Genomic DNA, 27,214 nt, shown 5'->3' on the forward strand with positions numbered 1-27,214 from the left:
TTGAATAACTAGAGTCTTTAAAAAGAAAATTCAGAATTCATAAAAAAAAAAAGAAAAAAAGTCAAACAAAAAAATCCAATTTTATTTCAAATAAGAAATATCCAAGTAGTTTCAGCAAGAAAAATAATTCCATGTGTCAGTAGACTATAGACCACAGGCCACTGGAGACATTTCACATTTGTTTCCTGTTGTTCTTGTATTATCACAGAGCAATTGGAAAACTAGATCCTTGTGGGAATTCTGGGATTTTGAACAGTTTGACTGAAAGTGCATCACTTGATGTAGAAAAATTTTTCTGGTATTTGTAACTCAGAGATTCTTTTTAACCAAAGGACATCAGTTAGAGTGTTTTAAAGAAGAGCATAACCTAGAGGAAATTTCCTGAATGTAATGTTTGGGATTGGCAAGGAGAGAAGATCAAATGACCTAGCAAAGGAGGCCTTCTGATAATGCTTTTCAGCAGACGAAAAATATGATCAAATCGCTACGTCTTTCTTTTGTTAATGCTTCAGAATGGCAGGAATAAAACCAGACAATGAAGCTCTTTTATCTTGGGATCCAGAATTAGGTCCAGAAGGTGTATATATTTTGGCAGCTGTCGATCTCACTTCTCCTGGCCAGCCAGGAAGGGCTGGCCAAGCTAGTTAATGACCTTTAGAAAGGTGTAGGATACATGAGAAGATGTTCGGCCTTCCACCTGATCTAGGCCACTAACTTAGCTCCCCTGAGATTTTGTTTCATCTGAAGGGCAGCATGGTATTTACCACAGACAGTCTCTATAAGTATTAAATTAAATAATATGCGTGAAAGCACTTTGTATACTGTGAAGCCCGATACCTATGTTATTTCAAGGAACCTTCCATTCTGGAGATTTTACTAGACCAGGAGCCAACAGCTTTCCATTTTGGCTTCTAGGGCATGTATAGACTAACAGATGAGTGCAGTCATTGACTTAGCTTGTCAAATGTCTCTCCTCAAGTGGGCAATTAGGGAGATACATTTGAGCTAAAAATACAGAGTGATATATTTTTTATGACTGGGGTTATGACTGTATTTTAGGTTATTACAGACTAAAGAGCAGAAAATTAATTGGTGCCCTCTAAAAATGCAAAGAGTAAGAGATTAAACTGATAAATGGTTTCCATTAAAAAAATTCCATTTGGTTTTCCAAATTTATCTTGTCTCTTGAGGTCTCTGAATGCCACAATGTCCTTCTCTTATGCTCTCCAGCTATATGCCACTGCTTGCTCCCTACACCCCTGGGTTTGGAGGCTATCAATATTTATACAATAATTATGGCATGGCAAAATTAGAGAGCTAACGCTTTAGTTTTCTAATTCATGAATATGTTAACTGAAACCACTGTTTTGTCTTTCAGTTTAGTTTTGGTCAATATTCAGAAAGTAACCCTTGTGAGTTTGAAAATAAAGCTTTTGGTGATACTGTTTTATATAGATAATGCAATTAAAACCATCTAAATAAGTCCATGGTCAGGTTCCAAGTTATTAGTGCTCACTCAGTAATAAAAATTCATATGAAAGAATGAAATAAACAGGGTAGAAAGAAAGCTGTTTCAAAAGACAGTCCCTGCTATTTTGGGGGGGAAACTGGAAGAGAAGAGGTCAGTATTTTCAAAACTACATTCAAATGCTTTTCCAATTAGGTGTCTCCAGTGGCTTGCAAAGAACATTGCTGCCCCGTCTTATGAAAACAGACACCCGGATGCCATCTTTCCTGAAGAGAACATCAGCTCAGCCAAATGTAAGCCCAGGACTGAGCACAGCCCTACATTATCACACTCAGTTCCTGCTTCTCCGGTTTGTCCTCAGATTGCTCTGCCTCGAAGTCCGGGTCAGGGTCTGCATGGTGGATTTCAATGATGAGCATATAGATGAGGCCTCCAATGAGAGCACCAACCAGAGGGCCCACTACAGGAATCCACCAGAAGTTATTTCCAGTTCTGAAATCAAACAAGGAATTAGTGATACATCACTGGGCCTTCCTCCTGGCATTACTGCTAGTTATTCACTAACCAGCTAGTCCTTCTCAGGTTTATGACCAGGGGTCCCCAAACTACGGCCCGCGGGCCACATGCGGCCCCCTGAGGCCATTTATCCGGCCCCCGCCGCACTTCCAGAAGGGGCACCTCTTTCATTGGTGGTCAGTGAGAGGAGCATAGTTCCCATTGAAATATTGGTCAGTTTGTTGATTTAAATTTACTTGTTCTTTATTTTAAATATTGTATTTGTTCCCGTTTTGTTTTTTTACTTTAAAATAAGATATGTGCAGTGTGCATAGGAATTTGTTCATAGTTTTTTTTATAGTCCGGCCCTCCAACGGTCTGAGGGACAGTGAACTGGCCCCCTGTGTAAAAAGTTTGGGGACCCCTGTTTATGACTCTTTTCACTCAGCAAGAGCTAAGTATAAGGGCCCTCACTGCAGCTTGGCAACCTGGATTTTCCAATACACCTGACTTCAGATGATCCATCCCATTGTCCTATTAGTACTTACAAGAATATGTCCATTTATTTGCCTTTCAGAAAAAAAAAAAAGTCTTTGAATATGGTCAAAATTGAAGGCACCTAGTGAAAGTTCAGATTGATTATTTAGGAGTTTACTTTCCCTCATCCTGAAATAGTCCTGAGGATTATGAAGGAGGGTGTGGAGAGATTCCTAGACATCACGGGTATGTAAATTGAGTGCTTATTTTTTTGAGGTCACACCTTAAAGTTATTCTCTAATAAGGCTATTAGATTATGATTCTCTCTCCCCTCCAGTAATCTTAATATTGGTACATTATATTGAAGATATTGTTCTGTGAGAAAGCAGCTGTCCTTTTTGGAGACCGGAAATCCACTTAACTCACTCAGTAGAAAGGACCATGAATGCTCAGAAGCAAATAAAACTATACAATATTATTTAGGGATATGTCCAAGTGAGACAAAACTTTTTAAAAGGAGGGAGATGATAAACAAAAAAAAATTCAGGACAGCGCGGAAGAGGCAGGGGGAAGAGTAGGAGCACACTGACACACACAAGGATGTCACAGCGTTCTGTTTCAGGGAAGGAGTCACGGCTGTACTTTCTTTTCATTATGCTTAATAACTACATGTAAGGTCTTTGGCTTTGTACCAAATTTTGATGAGAAAGAATAAAGGAAATAAACACAAACAAGAGATCTGTCCTAGGATCCACGAGACCTGGTTCTAATCTCAGGATTGTCTAGAAGAAGGTTTCAGGGTGAGTGTCCCTCCCTCTGAGATTTGCGCTCCCATCTGCCTGGTGATCTCTCCCACTTGGATCATCCAAGCACTCTTAGATCATAAACCTTTGATCATCAATGCAGTCTTGCAGAAACAAGACTCTGACATCTCGTGCTCACAACAGCCACAAGATGTCACTCTTACTGCATGGGAGAGAGGACACGCACAGCTGTTCCTGTGGTACCTGTTCCCATTCCCCAAATCCAGAGGGAAGTTTCTGTGAGAGGCACAGCGGCTTTTAAAGAACTAGGAGGTCTTTCATTTCCTTTCTTCCATCACTATTTTATGGTGAACTTTTAGTTTCTTATAATAGATGAGGGTGCAAGACACCTGCCAGGACACATCTTGTCCTTTCCCTAGAGCTGAATGCCTTGTGTTGGAGCCACAAGTCATAAATGGAGGGGCTCAGATGTGATTTCCTGCTTGGCCAAGTCTTACGTGTACACGGGGTCATTTGCACAATACAATTTCAGGGATGCCAAAAAAAAAAAAATGTCTCTGTTAATTGGTTATGGTACCAGCATCAAGGATTCATTTCTTTGGGTAAACTTTAAATATTAACACTACCTCTGAGATCCTTCATTCATTCATTCGTTAACATCTTAATGTGAATTCATGGTGACAACTTGGTTGGGAAACATTTTAATATTTACAGGAAAAGCAAGAGTCAGACAAGGTCTTCTGACTCTTGCTCTTGTCGGACTTTCTAGTGCCCTACTTCATGGTTAATTCACTGCTTGCCTTACAGCGGCAAGTGAGGATCTGAGAATAAGGACTTCTTGGCTTTATCAGAGGGTGTGGATTCAAGCTAGGATAGCTACTGAGATGTTTGCTTTGGATATAGAACCTTGAATGGATGGGACAGTTTAGGGACATTTTGGAGGCCTGATGTTTCTCAAAGGTTTTCTTGGAAACATTTGCTTGAGAATTATTAGCAAGTCTAGCTTTATCCTAACAGGTTTCTGCCCGCTCCACTCTTTTCTTTTTAATCTAGTTTATATAATAATGTCAGATTCATTTTGCTAAATTCAAGTTCTAAACATATCAAACTTTTGACTTAAATCTTTTGCTGTTCCCCATAACCTACAGAGTAGGAAGCAGCGAAACACCAAAATTTCATTCTAGGAAACTAAGCCCTCTGTAGTGTGTCATGAATTGCTCTTTCCAGCCTTGTTCATGCACCCTTCCAGTCTATTGCGTCACTTGTTATTGTAACGTTCTGTGTTTGTGTACTAACGAGTTCCTCTCCAACTAAAATATCCTCAGAAATATCCCACTTAAATATGTCCAGATGCTACAAAATGCCCCCTGTTCCACCTCCATAATTCCTAAATTTGGAGCTGCAAACCTTCTCTCAACTCTTGCAGGTAATTACTCAAACCTCTTACGTGGTACCTGTCAGCTTCAATCTTGTATAAGAGCCTAGCTAACCCTTCTGAAATAGAACCTAACACCGTGAAGGCAGTAACTGGGTCTTACCATCTTTAGCACAGGGGCTTGAATAAGAGATCAGGTATCTGCATGGATGAATGAATAAAGAAAAAAAACCCGGATGCTAAAAAGGGACATGGAGCTCAGAGTCTGGCATTTGGTGATTCATCATCCTCCCACAGTCATGGTCTCCTACCATATACTTAGCAAAGCAAAGAGAAAATAGGCAAGATCTGTACCCGTTTTAGAATGGCCGTCACTCATAGAGTTTTGGGTGAATTACCAAAAGCAGAACTCAGAAGGAGGCCAGATCGCCTTGGGTTATCTTTGTTTTAGGGGTCTGAGTGAAGCTGACAGAAGTGACATGGTGGTGGGGAAAGTGGTACCCTAGAGGGAAGCTCAGGAATGTGGTGTTAAAGGAAACTCACGGGCTAATTCTGGCCTCTGGGGATAAGGAGATATATAGGACTTGATTCTCCATTGGAAAGAGACAAAGGAGTTTTTCTGTTGGGGACTTTTTGTTCCTCCTTCTTGTGTTCTAGAGGTGATCATCCTCGTACAGAGCTCCTTAACAGTGGCACTCTTGACATTGTTGGCCTAATAATTCTTTGTTGTTGGGGCCTGTCTTGGGTATTGTAGGATGCGCAGCAGTATCCTCCTATCTTAAGCACTACCTACTAGATGCCAGTAACCGCTTCTGCCCCAGGCTCCCCCGTTGTGACAGCCAATAATGTCTCCAGACATTGTCAAATATCCTGGGGGCCAAAATTCCTTTGACTGAGGATCACTGCTCTAGAAAATTCATTGTATTGTTGGTTTCTTCAAGGTGGGGATGTTGCTTGATTCTCCTTGTAACCCTCATCTCCCAGGACACATATGGCACATAGCATTTATTCATTCTTTTGTTCAATAACTTTTATTGAGACTTTCTATGTGCCAGGCCCTAGTGTAGTCACTGTGGTTACAGCAGTGAAAAAGCTGTCATAGGCCCTGTCTTCATGATGCTTATACTCCATCAGCTCTCAGCGTTGTCTGTGGTGGTGAAATGAATGGTGTCATTGATAGCTTGTTTCTCACACTTGTGAAGGCAAGATAAACTTTCACATAAATAAAATCATCACATGAGTATGACTGCATGTACAGGTCAGCATTTGGTGACACTCAAGTCCTTTTTCTTACAGCAAACGTTAAGCAAAAATTTCTTCCCACATGTTTTTCCTACCTCTCTTTCTCTATGTTATGGCCCTGTTTCCTGGTGAACCAAAGTAGGTTCCTTTTTTGTAGAGAGACTTGATGAGTAGATGGGATGGATCACTGTGACTTTATGAAGAGAAGTGGGAAGGAATTAATGGGAAAAGTACTAATGAATGGGAGCTTGGTACTAACAGTTGGCTTATTTCCCCAGCACATTTGAGGTAGAAAGCACAGGGTCTTGCCATTTCCTGTGCGCAGGCTCTCTTTTATCTCTGTTCTGCCAGGAATTTCTTACTCATATCTGAAGATTCAACTCAGCACTTCAGTGGTGCCTTCCCCTACTTCCCCAGGCAGAGCCAGTAATTCCTCAGAACTTTGGTTTAGGGGTTGCCAGAGCAGTTATTACATTGCTCAAGGCTAGTGATTTAACTAATTTTGAAATTTCTTTACCTAGCTCAATGACCACTACATAAATAGTGTTCAGTGAAGCTCTGTTGAATGAATGAATGAAAAATGAATGTAAATGGAATGAATGAATGATGTCAATTCTTGTTGACCTTTGTCACAGAGTGAATCAGTAGACAAGTTATACAATTAAAATATTCACATAAAACTATATAAGACAGGATGATCTCTTTGAAATCCCCTTCCCCTGGTCTCTTCCTTTGTCTCTCTTTCTCTGCCTGCATGCCTGTCTGTCTGTCTCTCTCTCACACACACACATACACACATACTACCCCACCATATCACAAATCACCAGTGAGACATTCCATACTCATGATCAGAGTAAGCGCTTGACCTCCGCCTTCCCATCTGTACTCTTCTAGATCCAAGTTCAAGGCACAGCATGAATCCCTCTCTACCCTCCACCCACACCATTGCTACTTACCTAAAGACCTCAAATCCCCATCCTGCTAAAGCAGTGAAGAGTCTGGGACTCAGGTCTCGAGCTGGGTTCATGGCACAGCCACTGTTCAGTCCCAAGGAAGATGCAAGGACAACAATCAGGAGGCCAATAACAGTGGGCTCGAGGCCTTTGGGGACTGCTAAATTTCTGGTGTCAAAGATGGCAAAGACAATCATAATGAGGAACATGGTAGACACTACCTGAGGAAGGAGAAAATGTGCAAGAAGTTTAGCTTATAGTACATCCATTTGCCCACCTCAAAATCTACCCCTTCTTGTTAAAAACAAACCTAGTAATAACTAACACACACTGGGTGATACACTGGACCAGGCGGTCTTTCTATCACAGCAGTCTTTGATGTGGGCGCTAATATTCTCCTCTATAGATTAGTTACCTGCAAAGGTCGCACACTTAGTGGCAGTTCACACTTAATGTGCGGACCCAGAGAGTCAGGATCTAGAGACCACTATCTTTACTATACTATTCTACTACCCAGCTAAACAGAAAGACAAACTGCAGACTGAAAAAATGAAGGGAGAGCCTCATTCAAATTGGCAAGACAAATGATGTAAGATATCAATAGGTAAAGGGGCAAAGAAAATAAATAGAAAATTCTTTAAAAAAAATAGAATTAAGAAACAAGTAAGTGGGAAACACTGATTTGTAAGGGGAAAAAAAGTAAATGCCAGATGTTAGGGAAAGAATACCGACTCTCTTAGGCTTCTTCAGTAGAACTAAACAAGCACCACACTTTTTTTTCTTCTTTTCCAAGTGAGAGGAGAGGAGATAGATGGACAGACTCCTGCATGTGCCCAGACCAGATCCATCTGGTGACCCCTGGCCAATGCTCTGCCCATCTGAGGCCATGCTCACAATCAAGCTATTTTTAGCACCTAACGTGGATGCTTCATGGAGCCACCTCAATACCCAGGACCAATGCACTCGAACCAATTGAGCCATGGCTGCAGGAGGGGAAGAGAGAGAGAGAGAAAAAAGGAAAGGGAGGGGTGGAGAAGTAGATGGTTGCTTCTCCTGTGTGCCCTGGCTGGGAATCGAACCTGGAACGTCCACACCCCAGGCAATGCTCTACCACTGAGCCAATCGGCTAGGGCTGCACCACACTTTTGAAAAGAAACTCAGTCGTGATTTAGCAATATGCACTTAAAAAACTCTCCACAGAATTATTTATTCAATTTGTCCCCATTAGATATTTGAGAACCATACCATGAAAATAACCTAAAATATAGAAAAAAATCATAAAACAGATATGCTCTCTTAACCAGTACAGTTGACCCTTGAATAACATGGGTTTTCAGCTGCATGGGTCTGCTCATATGTGGATATTTTTCAATAAGTAATGTAAATGTACTTTCTCTTCCTTATGATTTCCTCAATAACATTTTCTCTAGTTTACTTTACTGTAAGAATATATACATATAATACCCATAACATACAAAATATATGTTAATCAACTATTTATGTTATTGGTGAAGCTTCAGGTCAACAGAAGGCTATTCGTTGTTAAGTTTTGGAAAGATTAAAATTTTTTTTGGCCCTGACCAGTTGGCTCAGTGGTAGAGCGTCGGCCTGGCATGCAGGAGTCCCGGGTTCGATTCTCGGCCAGGGCACACAGGAGAAGCGCCCATCTACTTCTCCACCCCTCCCCCCTCCTTCCTCTCTGTCTCTCTCTTCACCTCCCGAGCCAAGGCTTCATTGGAGCAAAGTTGGCCCGGGCGCTGAGGATGGCTCTATGGCCTCTGCCTCAGGTGCTAGAATGGCTCTGGTTGCAACAGAGCGGCGCCCCAGATGGACAGAGCATTACTCCCTGGTGGGCATGCCGGGTGGATCCCGGTCGGGCACATGCCGGAGTCTATCTGACTGCCTCCCCGTTTTCAACTTCAGAAAAATATAAAAAAAAAAAAAATTTTTTTTTTTGTTTGTTTTGTTTTGTTTTTACAGAGAGAGAGAGCCAGAGAGAGGGATAGACAGGGACAGACAGACAGGAACGAAGAGATGAGAAGCATCAATCATTAGTTTTTCTTTGCACATTGCAACACCTTAATTGTTCATTGATTGCTTTCTCATACGTGCCTTGATCATGGGCCTTCAGCAGACTGAGTAACCCCTTGCTCGAGCCAGCGACCTTGGGTCAAGCTGGTGAGCTTTTGCTCAAACCAGATGCGCCCATGCTCAAGCTGACGACCTCAGGGTCTCGAACCTGGGTCTTCCTCATCTCAGTCTGATGCTCTATCCACTGCGCCACCGCCCGGTCAGACAAGATTAAAATTTATATATAAATTTTTGACTACACAGGGAGTTGGCACCCGTAATCTGCATGTGGTTCAAGGGTCAACTGTATTTATAGTGTTGAAAAGCTAGAAGCCAACTAAGTACTCATCAGTAGGGAAAGGACTACCTATGTTATGGAGTGCCCATTTTATATTCTATTATATAGCAATTAAAAACAATAAATATAAAAGCTAAGAGGTAACATTTAAAAATGCTTCTGATAGTAAGTAAAAAAGTTGTATGTGTATTATATATATATTTTACATTTAAAAACACACATAAAACGAAACTTCTAAGAGTATATAAAAAGGGATAGCAGGTATAATGAAGTGGGAGCTTTCAATTTTTTAAAAAAAAATTATTTTAAGGAGAGAAAAGAAAAGGGAGGGAGACATCAATTTGTAGTTCCACTTATTCATGCATTCATTGGTTGTCCCTTGTATGTGCCCTAACCAGGGATCGAACCCACAACCTTGACTTATTGGGTTGATGCACTAACCAACTGAGCTACCTGGCCAGGGCTTCTGAAGTAGGGGCTATTAGCTTGTGTTTTCCCCACTCTCTGGTTTCTAAACTTTCCAAACTATTATTTTACTTTAACAGGTAAATGACAATGACTATTTGCTGAATACTTACTACATGCCAGGTACTTCATCTGCTTATCTCTTTAGAAGTTCAGAATAACCTTGGAGATAAATCCTGTTACTATTCTCAGATTACAGATGAGAAAACTTGAGTAGAATGAGGTTAAGAAACTTACCCTGGGGCATATCTCATAAGCAGAAGAATCGGGATGAGAACCAGGCAACTGATTTAGAGTTTAAGCTCTTCATCATTTCATCTGCTTTCTGAATTAATAACATTACAAGAATTTGTGGCCAAAGGGACACGTTCTCCCAGGAGCTCTCTTCTCTGAAAACCTTTCTGACTCTCCCAGGCAGAGAAGCTTTTGCCTCTGAGTTCCCATTGCATTCTGACTGAACTCCTATCTTTGCCATTATCATCCTGCAAGAGAAGGATCTGTTTCTTGTCGGAGAACCAGGCCTTGTACTCCCCGAATTAAGAGCAGCATGGAACTGTACCTGGCTCAGTAGGTGCCAGTAAATATTTATTAAGTAAAAAAATGACTGTTGATTAAATTATAGACTATGTTTGAAACAATTTAGTGATCTTGAGATGAAGTGACCCAGAGGGGTCCTGGGGCCAGCTTACTCCCCAGGGAGAAGGAAGGAGGAGAGTGTTGCTGGAAGACTCAGTGGAGAGAGGCTGTCGCTGCAGGGCAGTTACAGGGACTGGAGGCTTCATTTTGTCATTCTCAGAACAGACCAAGAGTATAGAAAAGTGGCTGTGGGTCTAAACCACAGGACAAAGACATTGTCCTTCTCAGTGTAAGCCAAGCTTTGAGAAAGAAACTCAGCATTCTTTCTCTTTTGCAGACAGTGGAAAGGACCTGAATTCACAGGAAAGGTCTTTAAAGCTCTTCAATGCCATCTTCTTCATTATAAGAGAAATTAGGCTTGAATTGAAGGGAAAGTAGGATCCCTGAGAAACCCCATAATACTCTAACCCATCGATCCTCAAAGTCCATTCTGAGGTACCTGGGACTCTTATTGATACAGCTAAATGTCTAGTCAATGTGTGCACTTAAGGCTTAATAGTCCCCACCCTCCCTGTCCTTCCTGACCTGCCTACGAGAATAGACTGTTGACACTCTGAAGCTAGAAAGAATCACATGGTCATCTTTCTCTGTTAATAGAGACTGATGCCCAGAGAGGTAAAGGACCCCTACTATCTTGCTTTCAGTGATCTCTTTCCTCTTTCCAACTTGTGAAACAACTACGATCCTGTCCTCTTCCTTCAGAATGTACTAGTTTTCCCTACTTCACAACTGGCTAATCTAGTCTCCAATCTGGAAAGTATCTCAAGGATGACATATCTCACACTGTGTCCACCATCTGGTGTTTGAATCTCCTTGAGAATCCCCTTCCCCCACTTTCCACCCCTAGTGATCACCCAGACAAGCTTCTAATGCCTCTAGTGCAGGGGTGGGGAAACTTTTTGGCTGAGAGAGCCATAAATGCCACATATTTTAAAATGTAATTCTGTAAGAGCCATACAACCACCCATGTGCATTATGCATTATCCAATAAAAATTTGGTGTTGTCCCAGAGGACAGCTGTGATTGGCTCCAGCCACCCGCAACCATGAACATGAGCAGTAGAAAATGAATGGATTGTAATACATGAGAATGTCTTAACGTTATTATTTTTTAAATATTTTTGAATTTATTTATTTTTATTATTATTTTCTTTTTACAGAGACAGAGAGAGAGTCAGAGACAGATGGGAAGGGAGAAAGATGAGAAGCATCAGTCATCAGTTTTTCGTTGCCCTTGCAACACCTTAGTTGTTCATTAATTGATTTCTCATATGTGCCTTGACCACGGGCCTTCAGCAGACCGAGCAACCCCTTGCTTGAGCCAGCAGCCTTGGGTCCAAGCTGGTGAGCTTTGCCCAAACCAGATGAGCCCGCGCTCAAGCTGGCGACCACGGGGTCTTGAACCTAGGTCTTCCGCATCCCAATCCGACGCTCTATCCACTGCGCCACCACCAGCTCAGACATTATTATTTTTTTTATTAAAGATTTGTCTGCGAGCCAGATGCAGCCATCAAAAGAGCCACACCTGGCTCGCGAGCCATAGGTTCCCAACCCCTGCTCAAGTGACTCTTGTCCTGGGGCAACAGGGTTTATATTTAACACAGCCCCAATTGCTCAAAAAGTCCTTCTTTCATTGAACATAATTTTATCTCATCATAAGGTCATTCATTTATGAACTCATTCATTTATTTAATAAGCATTTATCATTTATTGAGCACCTATTATGTACCAGGCTTTGTACTACCACCAAATCTTCATGGGGGTTTACACACCACATCTAACCTCTTTTGCACTTGACAGCCCTTCAAATCTTTGAAAGCTACTAGCACATCCGCTTTCTCCAACTTCTTAACACATCTTTGCAAACCAAACAACCCCAATTCTCCACTCATTACTGTGTGGCCTCATTACCTTTTTAGTTTCTCTCCTCTGGTAGCATGCCTGCTTGAAGTGTGATATTTAGGAATGAGTCAATACTCCAGTATAGATTAGAATAAGACCCTCAAACACTTCATTTGAATACTACCCTTCTATTATTGCAGCTTATGATAATATTCCTTTTTGGAGGCAGCTACACGTTCTGAACATTTTCCACTGAAAGTTTTCTTAATCATACTCATCTAGATTCTTCTGGGTTCTTAACGTGACACCTACAGTCCAGTTTCTTATCTAATCATATTCAGTCATATTCAGTTTTGCATTGCTCATTTTGTTCTTATGAGATTGGTTTGTTCCACTAGATTCTAAATCACCTGGGCAGATACTGTTTACAATGCATTTTCTTCATATTATTCCTTCTAGCTTTATCAGTAATCTTATAGGTGCTAATATTAGCCCCATTTGACAAATGAACAATCTAATACCAAAAACGTTTGGTAATTTGCTGACCTTAGATAGGGAATTGGGAGCAGAATTTTTTATTTTATTTCATTTATTTATTTATTTATTTTGTATATTTCTGAAGCTGGAAATGGGAAGAGACAGTCAGACAGACTCCCGCATGTGCCCAACCGGGATCCACCCGGCACGCCCACCAGGGGCGATGCTCTGCCCACCAGGGGGCGATGCTCTGCCCCTCCGGGGCGTCGCTCTGTTGCGACCAGAGCCACTCTAGCGCCTGGGGCAGAGGCCAAGGAGCCATCCCCAGCGCCCGGGCCATCTTTGCTCCAATGGAGCCTTGGCTGCAGGAGGGGAAGAGAGAGACAGAGAGGAAGGAGGGGGCGGGGGTGGAGAAGCAAATGGGCGCTTCTCCTATGTGCCCTGGCCGGGAATCGAATCTGGGTCCCCCGCACGCCAGGCCGACACTCTACCGCTGAGCCAACCGGCCAGGGCCGGGAGCAGAATTATTTAGTCAGGTGCTCAGACTGTAAGGCCCAGATCTTTACAACTCACATTTCCTTACTACTCAGCCCTGTGTCCCTCAAGCTCCAGACACAGGGCTGAGCACAGTGACTGTATAGTAATCAAACAGTGCTTCCTGTTTGATTTATTGGTCAAAGTGTAAAGGAACAAGGCTGAGGCCACGAGAACATAGATTTTTCATCCATTGAATGGAAGAAGGCAGAGTTGGCAAATCGAAAAATCCCTTCCTCCCTCCATCCGTTCCTTTCCTCCTTCCTTCCTTTGCCTGCCCTGATCAATCTGACAAACAGCCTTCCTGGGATACAGTAAGGGAGGCAGAGTCTGTCACACTGACAATGTTGGTTCTGTCACAAACTGACTATTGTGCTATTGGCTACACCAGATTCCTGGATGCAGCTTGTTTAAATGTCAACAAGGCAGACACTTTTATACTTCTACCTACCTTTAGAGTCTGGATAACCCTATGCACATGAGTAGACAGAGAGGATCTGTGATACTCTAAGGCTCAACTACCTCACTTTCACATCCTTAAATTGAGTTTAAAATGCCTTTTCTTGTGGTCTCCACATTTAGGTCAAGGGCACATAATAAGGAAGCAAACCCCATTGTCCCCTACGGAAGTTTACATATTCAGTCATCCACTATTTTCTAGACTTTAACTGATATTAACAAGCATATATACTAAACAGAGAGCAGAAAACGTTTTTAATGGTATCAATTTCCATAAAGGCAAAATTTTGTCAAGAAAGCTTGGGTAGTGCCTAGTGAACTCTGACTTTTGGAAACACAGCCTTTCCTTTCTGATAGGCCTATAGCACTCCCCTATAATAAGTCCCCTTATTAAATCCTGTCTTTTTACCAAAGTAAACTAACTCCCTGTTGAGTATGCACTTACTTGGTCTGCAAATGCATTTGCTGGAGACAGATAAGGAGCTGGATATGTTGCAAAAATGTGTGCTGTTGCATTTTCTCCCACGACGAGCAGTTTTCCTCCAGCAAAGGCCATGAGTCCATCTGCGGAAGACAGAGCTCCGGCACGTTAGAGTTCTCTGGGAAGAGTGAGGGAGGTCTATGACAGGTCTCACGTTAACCAACTGCATTCAAACACTCAGGGTTAGGTTGGCAGATCCATGTTGTTTTTCTTTCTTCACTTTGCGGTATGATCATTTCAGAGATGCCCAGAAAAGTCACAAGATGGCATGTCAAGGATAGAAAGAAAGCCTTGGCCTGACCAGGCGGTGGCGCAGTGGATAGAGCATCGGACTGGGATGCGGAGGACCCAGGTTTGAGACCCCGAGGTCGCCAGCTTGAGCGCGGGCTCATCTGGTTTGAGCAAAAAAGCTCACCAGCTTGGACCCAAGGTGGCTGGGTCGAGCAAGGGGTTACTCAGTTTGCTGAAGGCCCGCGGTCAAGGCACATAAAGAAAGCAATCAATGAACAACTAAGGTGTCGCAAAAACCTGATGATTGATGCTTTCATCTCTCTGCGTTCCTGTCTGTCTGTCCCTATCTATCCCTCTCTCTGACTCTCTCTCTGTCCCTGTAACAAAAAAAAGAAAAGAATAAAAAAGAAAGCCCTGGCTACCCTCAGTCGTTCACTCTAAACTTGAACTACAAATCCTTAGCCAGTGGGTCCTGAAAACAATCTTCTTTTGGGGGAATGGTTAGAATTTTTGAGGTTGTACAAAAGCCAATGTGGAACTTGGACCTGCCCTAGGCAGAATTCATAATTCTAATATCAGTCCAAAATTTGAGGGTGTCATAGTATAGTGAACTTGACCTTGGAGCAAGTTGGCACTGTCCCTACATAGCCAGTGCCAACCCCAGGTCTCCTCACAACAGTTTAATTCCCTCATTTTTCCAGAGGAGGAAACCAAGACCCATAAGGTCAAATGACTTGTTGAAGTCACACAGCTGTTTGTTTTGTGCATGTTCACATTGTAGCACTGGTTGGCCAGTTCTGTTCCCCCTTTTAAGTTGCGACTATTTTCATCAAAAGACTTCATGAACTTTCCCTAATGATAATGTTGGCTCCATTATTTAGAACTTAGGACTCTTAGAATCACCTGCCATTTGTAAAAGACTTCTTATTCTCACTTTATTGCACCTCTTCCAACTAATTCTGACTTTAAAATTATTCCCAGCTCCCCCTAACCTCTGGACTCAGGGTTCTTACTCACCATAGTAAACACCAAAGAGGATTGCAGCCCCTAAAAAGGCTCCCAAGAACTGAGCTCCAAAGTAAAAAGGCAATTTGAACCATTTCATCCGTCCAAAGAGACACATTGCAAAAGATACAGCTGGATTGATATGACCACCTGCAAGGAAGATAAGATAATTAGGAATGCTAGAAGGCAGATCAGGCAGAATTATTATAACAAAAACCTTATCTAGAGACCCCAGACAGAACTCAGTCTTCTAGGCAGAGATCTGTATGTGAGGACACTGAGTCTTATATGTATGTGTGTGTGTGTTGCGTGTGTGGAAGAGAAAGAGATTGAGAGGGAGAGAAAGAGAGAAAGAGTTAAGTGGGGTTAAAGGGAGGATTAATAATTCTTATGACATCACTAGACACTGTTTAGGATGTTTACCTTTGTGACATTGAAAGAAATTTGTATTAAAGTGACTCATTACTTTTTGTCTATCTATATCTATTTATTTATCTGTCTATCTATCTATCTATCTATCTATCCATCTATCTATTTATCATCTATCTATCTGTCATCTATTATCTATCTACTGGCTTTTTTCATCTATAAAGCAATAACCCTAAAGAGATTGATATGAGCTATTTATTAGCTTCAATAATTTTTAAAAAGTCAATATAGGCCCTGGCTGGTTGGCTCAGTGGTAGAGCATCTGCCCAGCATGTGGATGTCCCTGGTTTGATTCCTGGTCCGGGCACACAGGAGAAGTGATCATCTATTTCTCCATTCCTCCCTTTCCCTTCCTCTTTCTTTTTCTCTCTTACGCCTCCCACAGCCATGGCTTGATTGGCTAGAGTGAGTTGGCCCTGGCGCTGAGGATGCTCCTAGCCTCCACCTCAGGCACTAAAAATGGCTCAATTGCTGAGCAACGGAGCAACGCAACACTCCAGATGGGCAGAGTATTGCCCCTAGAGGTCTTGGTGAGTAGATCCTGGTCAGGGTACATGCAAGAGTCTGTCTCTTTGCCTCCCCTATTCTCATTTAATTAAAAAAAATTTTTAATTAAAGAAAGTCAATACACTTATAAGGTTTAAGTCTGTGTCTAGCGATTCCTCAGTCCCTGTCCAGAGGATATAAAAAACAATGTTAGAACTGTAAAGAGATGTCTCTTTAAAGGGAAATGTCTTTTGGTTAGTGGGCTGTCACTTACTGAGGTAAGGGGCTCAGCTTACTTCGAGGTGATCACAGCATCTGAGTGGCTTCTCTGTAGTTTTTCTGCATAAACAATGTATTTCTCTCCCACACAAATGTAGCAGCACTTCTGTCACCCTAATCTAAAACATGGCTAGAGAAATTAGCCTCCTTGATTCTCCTTCAGCTATAAGATCAGACCTAGAGTTTGCTCTGGTTAAGTCATTAATATCCCCAAGCTGGCTTTGCTAGTAACAACATTCATGGAACACCTGCCAGACAATGTCACAGGGGTATTCCATGCACCTAATCTTCACAAAAACTCTGAGAGATAGGTATTTCTCCAGTTAACTGGTAAAGAAACTGAGGCACAGAACTACAGTAACTTTCTTAAGGCCATATGGTTAATAAGTGGTAGAACTAAATTCAAATCCAGGTTTATCTGAATGCCAAAGCCTATGTTCTATGTTCCATCACTTCCAGACCTCCTTCACCAAGTTTACAAAGGCTTCTCTGCCTCAGTGGACAGGGGAAAAGAAAAGAAACATGAGTACACGGGCTCACTTCCTACAGATGAAAGTTGTTCATTTGAAGAGTACCAATGACATCTTGTGTGGAGGGTGATTAGAGTCACTGTCAATGACCACATAAAGTGTGGACCTTTGGGTTGTAGAAATAGTTGTAAAGAAGAGTGTTGATAATGATGATGATGATACTTTGACATTTGACCCTCTACAGCACCCATAGGTGAGCTTGTTTTTGGAAGCCCTCCCGTGAGGGAAGCTTTGCTTTTCCTGAGCCCCTAAGCCAAGGTAGGTGTGCAGTGGAGAGAGATTGTTCTGGCTGCTAGCTAAACCACAACGGTCCTTTCTACACCTACCCCTGCCACTCAGGGGCTAATTTGGGCAAGAAAATGCCAATACAGGTATACCAAAACACAGATCAATTCTTGAAACCTCACAAACACATCAACTATCTTGTTTTACTTTTACATTCAAGAGAATTGAAATTTTGGAGACGAGCAGGAGCACAGCATACTAGAAAAGCTGAAGATGGGGTAGGAGCAGGAAGCACACGGGGCAGTGGGAATTCCTGAAACCAACCCTGTTCCCTTTCTCTCAGGGACAGTTTGGAGAGCAGCCACCAGCCAGCCAGCCGGCCAGGAGGACCCACTGTGAGAGGATAGGGTACACAAGAAATCACCTCCAAACAAAAATACTTCCCCTCAGATAAATCCACCAATGGAAAAGTTATTTGTCATGAATTTTTAAAAATTTACTGATTGGTTTTATTTTTATTTTATTTTATTTTTTCATTTTTAGAGAGAAGAGAGAGAGGGAGAGAGAGAGACAGAGAGAGAGAAGGGGGGAGGAGCTGGAAGCATCAACTCCCATATGTGCCTTGACCAGGCAAGCCCAGGGTTTCAAACCAGCGACCTCAGCATTTCCAGGTCGATGCTTTATCCACTGCACCACCACAGGTCAGGCCTACTGATTGGTTTTAGAAAGAGAAAAACATCAATTTGTTGTTCCACTTAGTTGTACATTCATTGGTTGCTTCTTGTATGTGCCCTGGCCAGGGATCAAACCTGCAACCTCGGCGTATTGGACAATACTCTAACCCAGGTGTTGGGAACCTATGGCTTGCGAGCCAGATGTGGCTCTTTTGATGGCTGCATCTGGCTTGCAGACAAATCTTTAATAAAAAAAATAATAATGTTAAAAATATAAAATATTCTCGCCCTGGCCGGTTGGCTCAGCGGTAGAGCGTCGGCCTGGCGTGCGGGGGGACCCGGGTTCGATTCCCGGCCAGGGCACATAGGAGAAGCGCCCATTTGCTTCTCCACCCCCCCCCCCTCCTTCCTCTCTGTCTCTCTCTTCCCTTCCCGCAGCCAAGGCTCCATTGGAGCAAAGATGGCCCGGGCGCTGGGGGTGGCTCCTTGGCCTCTGCCCCAGGCGCTAGAGTGGCTCTGGTCGTGGCAGAGCGACGCCCCGGAGGGGCACAGCATCGCCCCCTGGTGGGCAGAGTGTCACCCCTGGTGGGCGTGCCGGGTGGATCCCGGTCGGGCGCATGCGGGAGTCTGTCTGACTGTCTCTCTCCGTTTCCAGCTTCAGAAAAATACAAAAAAAAAATTAAAAAAAAAACAAAAAACATTCTCATGTATTACAATCCATTCATTTCCTACCGCTCATGTCCATGGTTGTGGGTGGCTGGAGCCAATCACAGCTGTCCTCCGGGACAACACCAAATTTTTATTGGATAATGCCTAACGTACACGAGTTGTTGTATGACTCTCACAGAATTACATTTTAAAATATGTGGTGTTCATGGTTCTGTCAGCCAAAAAGTTTCCTGACCTCTGCTCTAACCAATAGAACTACCCTGCCAGGGCAGAAGAGTTATTTGTTTAGCAAGCTCATCTTCCAAAATAAAACTTCCCATAGGTAGGTTATTGCTTTTTCATCCCTCATAAGCACCCTGAGGCAGGAACTATCATTTGCCTTAGACCAGTGTTTTTCAACTGCTGGTCCGCGGACTGGTCCACCAGAATTCTGTGCCAGTCTGCAAAAAAGTTAACCACCCTGACATTGTATGAAGATTAGAGACCCAACGATCTTGGTCAAATTTGCTTATGCTCAGGGTAGATTTCTACCTTAGCAGTCCCTGAAATAATTCTCCTATATTCACCAGTCTCCAGGTATAAAAAGGTTGAAAACACTGCCTTAGACGTCACATGCTGCAAGGTACTTAGTAGGTGTTCAAGACATGAAAGTTGAAGAAATAAAAGTCAGAGGCCTTCATCCAGAAAGCTCAGACCACAGAGATTTACAGAGAGGGAAGCTGGAGGCCAGCGAGGGTGTGTCTGGGAGGGTGCTTCGCAAAGCAATGAGGAAAATTTCTCCTCATGGAGACGAGCGGTCCCTCTGGCTTCCTCAGAGGACAGGGCAGTGCAGTGTAGTGGGGAGAACAGGAGTGCTGGAGTCAGAGAGTGCTGCACTCCAAGTTCAGCCTGCCAAGGTTGTTGTGATGATCAGATTATTCACATAGAGAGCCCCGAGGGGCAGCCAGAGCCCACAGGGCCTGAGATAAAAGTCTTCTGTGAGCAGGCTGAAGGAGCCCTTTCACACTGTTCTAGATGAGTCCCTACCTCCTCACCACCCACAGACAATTCTACAACGCAGATAACCTCAACATTTTGTCATTATGCAAAGCTATTTTGATTTTTCAATGAACCTATATTATTTATAAAATGCTATACCAAAACAACCACTGTAACCTAGGTACAAGCAGGCAGTACAACATTTGGTGGGGCTGTATAATGAGGCTGTTATGAATTCTGATTGGCTGGGCTGGGTTCCCAGGCCTCGGGCATGTTCACCAGGGAAGCAAGGTGTGGTCACTTCTTTGCAGTAAGGCAGCGTTTGTATTTCAAAACCAGCTCTCAGCTCACCTTACCAGTATGCAACCACAAAATGGGATCTCACTTATGTTTATGTCCAATATACATTGGTTTGTTTTGAATCCTCAAAGAGGGCTTCACAAGTGCTTACAAACCATTCAGTTAGCTGCAGCCACCACGAGAAAGTCACCTCCAGTACACAATCTTCTTCTTATCCTTATGGCTGCTGACGCTAATACAGGATCTGTCTGCATGGATGTCAATGACGGGCCACTGGGTTGTCTAGGCCTGTTCCCAAAGCCACCAGTGTTCAGGGAGGCTTAACAGTGCACGTTCCAAACAGAGAGGGAGAAATAAGCTCCCTTTCCTCCCTTCTATCAGCCAGGCTCAGAGACTGCTCTACCTGAATTTTGGGATCTCACAGTCTCTCCTAAACAATTTAGCCAGCTCCCCACCCTCACCCAGAAATAACTCCATTAAAACCAGTCCCATTAGTTCTGACCTCCACCCTCTGAGCACAGGAGCTTAACCCCGGTCCAGAGGCCAGATGGAAAGACTGCACACCAACTTCACTCCCTCTTCTCCTTCCTGCTGGTCCCTGCCCTTTCCTCCTATGGCGACTGCCCAAATTCCCCAGTATATCAGTGAAGGCAAACAGTCACAGACAGTGGTGGTAAAGGGTGTCAGTTACATTGGTAGGGTACGGGACAAAGTAATCTTAAGTAAATATCTGATGATATTCAATTCAGAATGTCATGCAAACAGAATACTCCAAAACCACATTGTCCACATACCCAGAACTAGCTGAGAATATGCCCACATTTGTATTTCATGGTCTGTGGAAACCACACCTGTGAATGGACTGGGAGCGTGTAGGGGTGCCAGTGGGGCATTCTGCATGCATGTTTTCATTCAGGAGTGTGTCCTGTGTGTGGTGCACGGTTTGCACTGTGATGAAACCTGGCATGTTTGGGCTGGTCCCCGGGTTTTCTTGTGACTGAGGTGGGCAGGACAGTGCTGAGATCACAGCAGAGGTTCCACAGGAGTGGAACAGAAACACTGCTCGTGCTAAACAAATGACATGAACAGGAACCTGCACCTGGACTGCCCTGGGACTGGGTCTGACTGTGATAAGGGAAGGTGCCAGCCAGCAAACGGCTGTTCCAGGCACCCGGCCGCAGGAGGCTCCCAGGGAGTCTCAGCCATCATTCCTCAGTGCTGCCCTGATAGCGCTTGTCACCAGACCAGCTGGCTAAACCGCAAGCCCTGCCTGGAATGTCCTTCCTATAATAGACAGTTGGAAATGTGTCATTATGGGGACATAAACTTTGTTGTCATGTAGACCTGGGTCAAATCTTTGGTCTGTCTCTTTACCAGCTGTGAGACTTCTGGCAATTTCCTTAATCTCTCAGAGCTCCAGTTTTCTCTGTAGAAGGGAGACACTAACACTGGCCTCAGAGTCCTGCTAGAGAAGAGAGAGGAGATAAAGCAGGTGCAGCAGCCAGCAGTGTCCAGCACGCACGATCCCTTTTTCTCCTGATCACCAACAGCCTTGTGTTAGTGTTCTGAGCACCCAGACCAAGCTGCTGAAAGATTTCAAGAGCCTTTGTGAACAGGATAATTTTCACAGTCTCTTTTTAAGTTGCTAGGCTGCATTAATTATCGTTTCATCTTGCTTCTCAGAACCTTAAGAATGGCTTCTGATCAGCCTACCACTCAGGGTAAAATTAGACCAAGACCTCTGGATCAGACCTGCACGTCCATGAAAGCACCAGCCAGTCACCTAGACTCTCACTGTGTGCTGTGCGATGGATAAAGGTCCAGGGACTTTGCCTCTGTGGAGTTCCAGTCTTCACTGGCTGTTCACAAGGCATCTGGGAAATGGTTTCCAAGTGTGGGATACAGCAAATAAAAAATTGTATTGACAGATGAAGAATATGATCAGTGGCCAAATATAGGAATCAGTCAGTTCTGAGTTCTAACCCCCATTTTGTCTCTTGCTAAATGTTGCCTTTGCACACATCATTTGCCATTTTCTGGACATTTTAATTTTTATTATCGTTAAAGATAGAATCAAATACATGTTCTTGAAGGATTGTTGATATCTAAGTAAATGAATGTAAATAAAGCACCCAACCCTGAGCTAGCACATTGAAATGGTCGATTTAATAGTAGCTGTTATTATTTCTATGACGTACCAGAGACACCTCCAGTCACATAAATGGCCATTACAACTGCCATGGCAAATCCAAGATTGATAGTGACTACTCCTCCAAGATGTCCTCGACTGAGGACTGCTTGGGCAACAGAGCCACATCCAAGGACCTGGAATGAGAGGAAATTCAACAAGTAAGTGGAGATGAACACTGCCAAAGATTTTGACAAAGTAACAAGCAGGAAGTACTTTTTCAGCAAATGCATAGACTTGGTTGTCACAGGCTCTATACAAATCAAATTATAATGCCCCAGCTATGCACAGATCATCCGGAGCCAGTGCTGACTCAGCAGAATGTAACACATAGCATACATAGATACTATAGGCATTCATCCGGAGCCAGTGCTGACTTAGCAGAATGTCACGCATAGCATACATAGATACTATAGGCATTTGAGTTTGCAATCCTTGCTGTAGAGGCTCCCAATATAAACCAGATCAGTCTCACAATCATATGCATCTTCAACAAGTGAAAAGGCCATTCATGCCATGGATAAAGCCACTAGAAAGAGTCTGATATGCTTGAAGGGAAAAAAAAAGAAAAGAAAACTGTGGGGCAATCAAGTCTTCCTCGTCTCCATGTCTTTTCTTCTTAATGGGCTATAGTTTCCCAGAGAGCAGAGGCTGCCAAACTTACTACTTCTTGTAATCCATATAGCACCAAGCACAGAGCTGTAAGCTCTCTGGCAATAGCTGTACAATAAAGATGAAGTACAATAGTCTTCAGTTTTCAGCTGGTAGAGGATATTTGGGGGAATAGAATACTGTTCAGAAAGGTTTAGAGGAAATATATTATGGTATATCCACTCAGTAGAATAATATCACATTTTCTGTACAGTATAACAAAATAGAATGAGGAAGATCTGTGTGTACCAATGTGGATCTGTGTGTACCAAGGAATATTATTGAATTAAAAAACAAGATGCAGAGCAGTGTTAAAGCACACTTGCCAATTGTATTTAGAGTGTTGGCTTGGCATACGGACATCTCAGGTTGGATCCCCAGTCATAGCACACATGAGAAGTGACCATCTGCTTCTCTTCCCCTCCCTCTCTCTCCTCTCTCTCTTCCCCTCTTGCAGTGGCTCAATTGGTTTGAGAATCGCCAACTGAGGATAGGTGTTGAGGATAACTCGGTTGGTCTGAGCGTTAGCCCCAGACAGGGGTTGTTGGGTGGATCCCAGTTAGAGCATATGTGGGAGTCTGTGTATCTCCCCTCCTCTCACTTAAAAATTAAAAAGAAAGGAAGGAAGGAAGGAAGGAAGGAAGGAAGGAAGGAAGGAAGGAAGGAAGGAAGGAAGGAAGGAAGGAAGGAAGGAAGGAAGGAAAGAAGAAAATTGGGCTCTGTGGGAGGAAAAGAGATGGCAGAGACAGGTGTTGGAAGAAAACTTTTCATTCTATATCCTTTTTGTTTTTACCATGTGTCTTAGTCCACTTGTGCTGCTCTAACAAAATACCACAGCTTGGGTAGCTTTTAAAGAACAGAAATTTATGTCTCACAGTTTTGGAGGCTGGAAGGCCAAGATCAGGGGGCCAGTGTGATCAGGTGAGGGCCTCTCCCAGGTTGCAGAGTTCTCACTGTGTCCTCACATGGTGGAAGGGGCAAGCTAGCTCTCTGGGGTGTCTTTTTATAAGGGCACTGGTCCTCCTCATGAGGTCTCTGCCTTCATGACCTAATTATCTCCCAAAGGCCTCACCTCCTAATACCATTACCCCAGGCATTAGATTTTCATCAAATGAATTGGGATGGAGAGAGGAATCATAAGCATTTAGACCACAGCACCATGTACTTTCTAATATTTAAAAAAATGTGCCCATATATTTATTAAAAGCCAATTAAAACAATTTAATCATGGTCCAGTAAAGAAATAGTTGGTAAGAAACTGTGACATATAAAATGAGATATTAGTCAGCCATAAGAATGAAATCTTGCCATTTGCAACAATATTAAAACTTGAGAGCATTATGGTCAATGAGATAAGTTAGACAGAGAAAGACAGATACTGTATGACCTCATATATTTTTTTCTAAAAAAAAAGCAAGTTCATAGATACAGAGAACAGATGGGTGGCTGCTGTAAGTAAAGGGTGGGGAGTGGGGAAATGGGTGAAGGAGGTCAATAGGTATAAATTTCCGGTTATAAGTCCTGGGGATATAATATACAGCATGGTGATAATAGTTAATAATACTGTATTGTATATTTGAACATTGCTAAGAGAGTAGATTTTAAAGGTTCTCATCACAAAAGTTCTGTAACTGCCATATTTCTCCATGTATAAGACACTCCCATGTGTAAGATGCACCTTAATGTTGGGGCCCAAAATTTGAAAAAAAAATGTATTACATAAAGTTATTGAACTCAAGTTTTTTTTGTTTTGTTTTGTTTTGTTTTTGTATTTTTCTAAAGCTGGAAACAGGGAGAGACAGTCAGACAGACTCCTGCATGCGCCCAACCCGGATCCACCCAGCACGCCCACCAGGGGCAACGCTCTGCCCACCAGGGGGCGATGCTCTGCCCCTCCGGGGCGTCGCCTTGCCGCGACCAGCGCCTGGGGCAGAGACCAAGGAGCCATCCCCAGCGCCCGGGCCATCTTTGCTCCAATGGAGCCTTGGCTGCGGGAGGGGAAGAGAGAGACAGAGAGGAAGGAGGGGTAGGGGGTGGAGAAGCAGATGGCACTTCTCCTATGTGCCCTGGCCGGGAATCGAACCCGGGTCTCCCGCACACCAGGCCGACGCTCTACCGCTGAGCCAACTGGCCAGGGCCGAACTCAAGTTTTATTCATCATAAAATTCATACAACTCCTCATCACTGTTAAAACTCTCATCCATTAGCTTGTCCTGTGTCTGATGACGAATCACTGTCTTCAACAATGAGCACAAAAACAAGCGTGAAAAAATGGGAAATGCAAGTAAAAAAATCTACAACCACTATATAAGACGTGGTCTGTTTTTAGACCCCAAATTTTTCAAAAAATTGTGAGTCTTATACACAAGGAAATACGGTATGTGTTGTGTGTATGTTGACTAGACTTGCTGTGGTGATTATTTTATAATACACAAATCTTAAATCATTATATTATTCAACTGAAACTAATATAATGAATGTCAATTATAACTCAAAAAAAGCATTTGGTGAGAGAGGGTTACTAAAAAAGATAGGATAGTGACATACAAGTTTGATAGGAAAACAGCAGAACAATAAATGACCTTCAGGCCCTGGCCGGTTGGCTCAGCAGTAGAGCGTCGGCCTAGCGTGCGGAGGACCCGGGTTCGATTCCCGGCCAGGGCACACAGGAGAAGCGCCCATTTGCTTCTCCACCCCTCCGCCGCACTTTCCTCTCTGTCTCTCTCTTCCCCTCCCGCAGCCAAGGCTCCATTGGAGCAAAGATGGCCCGGGCACTGGGGATGGCTCCTTGGCCTCTGCCCCAGGCGCTAGAGTGGCTCTGGTCGCAATATGGCAACGCCCAGGATGGGCAGAGCATCGCCCCCTGGTGGGCAGAGCGTCGCCCCATGGTGGGCGTGCCGGGTGGATCCCGGTCGGGCGCATGCGGGAGTCTGTCTGACTGTCTCTCCCCGTTTCCAGCTTCAGAAAAATGAAAGAAAAAAAAAAAAAAAAAAAAAATGACCTTCAGCCATTCCCACACTGTGGTTTAAAGAGCCAGTATAGTTCTGGAGGAATAAGTTCTGGACTATTGGATCATTGGATCTTTGTTCTTCTATGTCAAATTGGCCAAAGTTTTTTTTTAGAATAAAATCCTGTTTAGGTTTTGAAACTTAAGAAGAGCAACAAATTTGAGAGAGGACTCAGCATCAAGAATACTATTTAAGGACATATTTAAGGGTTATTACTAAGAAACAAATATATTTAAAGAAAAAGAGATTAAGACGGCTCCTTATCAGGAAGATAATCATCTATTGTGTCCCTTCAAAAAAAGAATGAACCAAAAATACTAAACAAAAATAAGGAAAAAGAAAGAATGAGAAGGGAAATTCAAAACTGAAATGTGAGATGTTGTACCTAAACAATGTCGCGATGGTCAGCAATTAATTCTAAATAGCTTTCCCAGGGTTCATCCGTGTGGCCCTCCAAAGAGATGGGATTTACAAACAAGGGATATTTAATACATTTGGAATGATTTTTGGTTTACTCTTCCTTGAAGGCAGAGAAATTATCTATATGATCTTTTAGCATCTCCTCCATTTCCTAGTTCTAAGATATATCGCTTGCATTCATTCTAATTGCTAGACAGCAGTGAGAAGTAGAACTTGATATCTCCAGGGAATCACTTAGGCTACATGTCATAAACCCATGGCTGCCTTTGATTTTCATCCCAGGCTTGGCTCCAGATCCTACGCTGATTGCCAAATAAAGTTGTAGCAAGAACATGTTCCCTTTTATTCTCTCAAAATAATAATAATAATAATAATAATACCACCTAGGTTCCACGTGTAACAGGAAGGGGAGAAAAAAATTCAATAGAAAAATAAGAAAGTTATTTGAAAGGCAGAATTTCTACAAAAGACTGATTGGTGGGCAAGGCACACCCCCTCCCCCTCGCTGTCATTCAAAATTCCCCAGACCATACATTCTGGATTCGTTTGCTATTCCTTCCTCTTCTCCCTGTTGGCCATCCATAGCCAATCTTTTGCAGCCTCCAAACAGTGTCCCAACTTCTAGTGTCTTCCCGTACTGCCAAATGAAGCAAGACTCATATACCTGCCCCTCACCCCCGCATTGTTCAGAAAGTTTCAGCGCACACCCCTCAGCCTGATACTCAGGGCTCTCTGTGCCTGGCCTCGTGACCTCCAGCCACTTTCTGCTCAGCTTTCTTCAGCATAAATCTTCTGCATCAGCCAGGCTGGCATCCTAGTCCCTTGGAGTGCTCTGAGCTCATGACACCATCCCTCCTCTGCACACCTGCTCATGCTATACCTTCCAGCAGAATCTTTTCACTCAGCCAACCCCATTCTGTTCTTTCCACTGAGCTAAAGTCCTACATTTTTGTGTGTGACTCTCTCTCAGAACTTAAGGTTGCAAGGGCTCTTCTGCTTCTTTTAGCATGTCTTTACAACGCCATCTCATCATCTTCCACTTTGTCCCGTGACATACCACCAAGACTATCATGTCCACTAGGGCAGCTCAGATTTCTTTCTAGCCC

General features: G+C 43.2%; 1 protein-coding gene across 1 annotated transcript in view; it reads right to left on the reverse strand.

Moving 5' to 3' along the window:
• Nucleotides 1-256: 256 nt before the first annotated feature.
• AQP9 (aquaporin 9) overlaps nucleotides 257-27,214 on the reverse strand; it is a 55,907-nt gene continuing 28,949 nt past the window's right edge. Inside the window, exons 2-6 of the mRNA XM_066341939.1 lie at nucleotides 22,040-22,166; nucleotides 15,284-15,421; nucleotides 14,000-14,118; nucleotides 6,778-6,995; nucleotides 257-1,960 (exon numbers count right to left, since the gene is read on the reverse strand). Of these exons, the coding sequence (XP_066198036.1) occupies nucleotides 1,786-1,960; nucleotides 6,778-6,995; nucleotides 14,000-14,118; nucleotides 15,284-15,421; nucleotides 22,040-22,166 (777 nt within the window). The 3' untranslated portion in view covers nucleotides 257-1,785. The remainder of the gene's footprint in view (nucleotides 1,961-6,777; nucleotides 6,996-13,999; nucleotides 14,119-15,283; nucleotides 15,422-22,039; nucleotides 22,167-27,214) is intronic.

The sequence above is a fragment of the Saccopteryx leptura genome, chromosome 6 (assembly GCF_036850995.1).
Source record: "Saccopteryx leptura isolate mSacLep1 chromosome 6, mSacLep1_pri_phased_curated, whole genome shotgun sequence".
Lineage (NCBI taxonomy): Eukaryota > Metazoa > Chordata > Mammalia > Chiroptera > Emballonuridae > Saccopteryx > Saccopteryx leptura.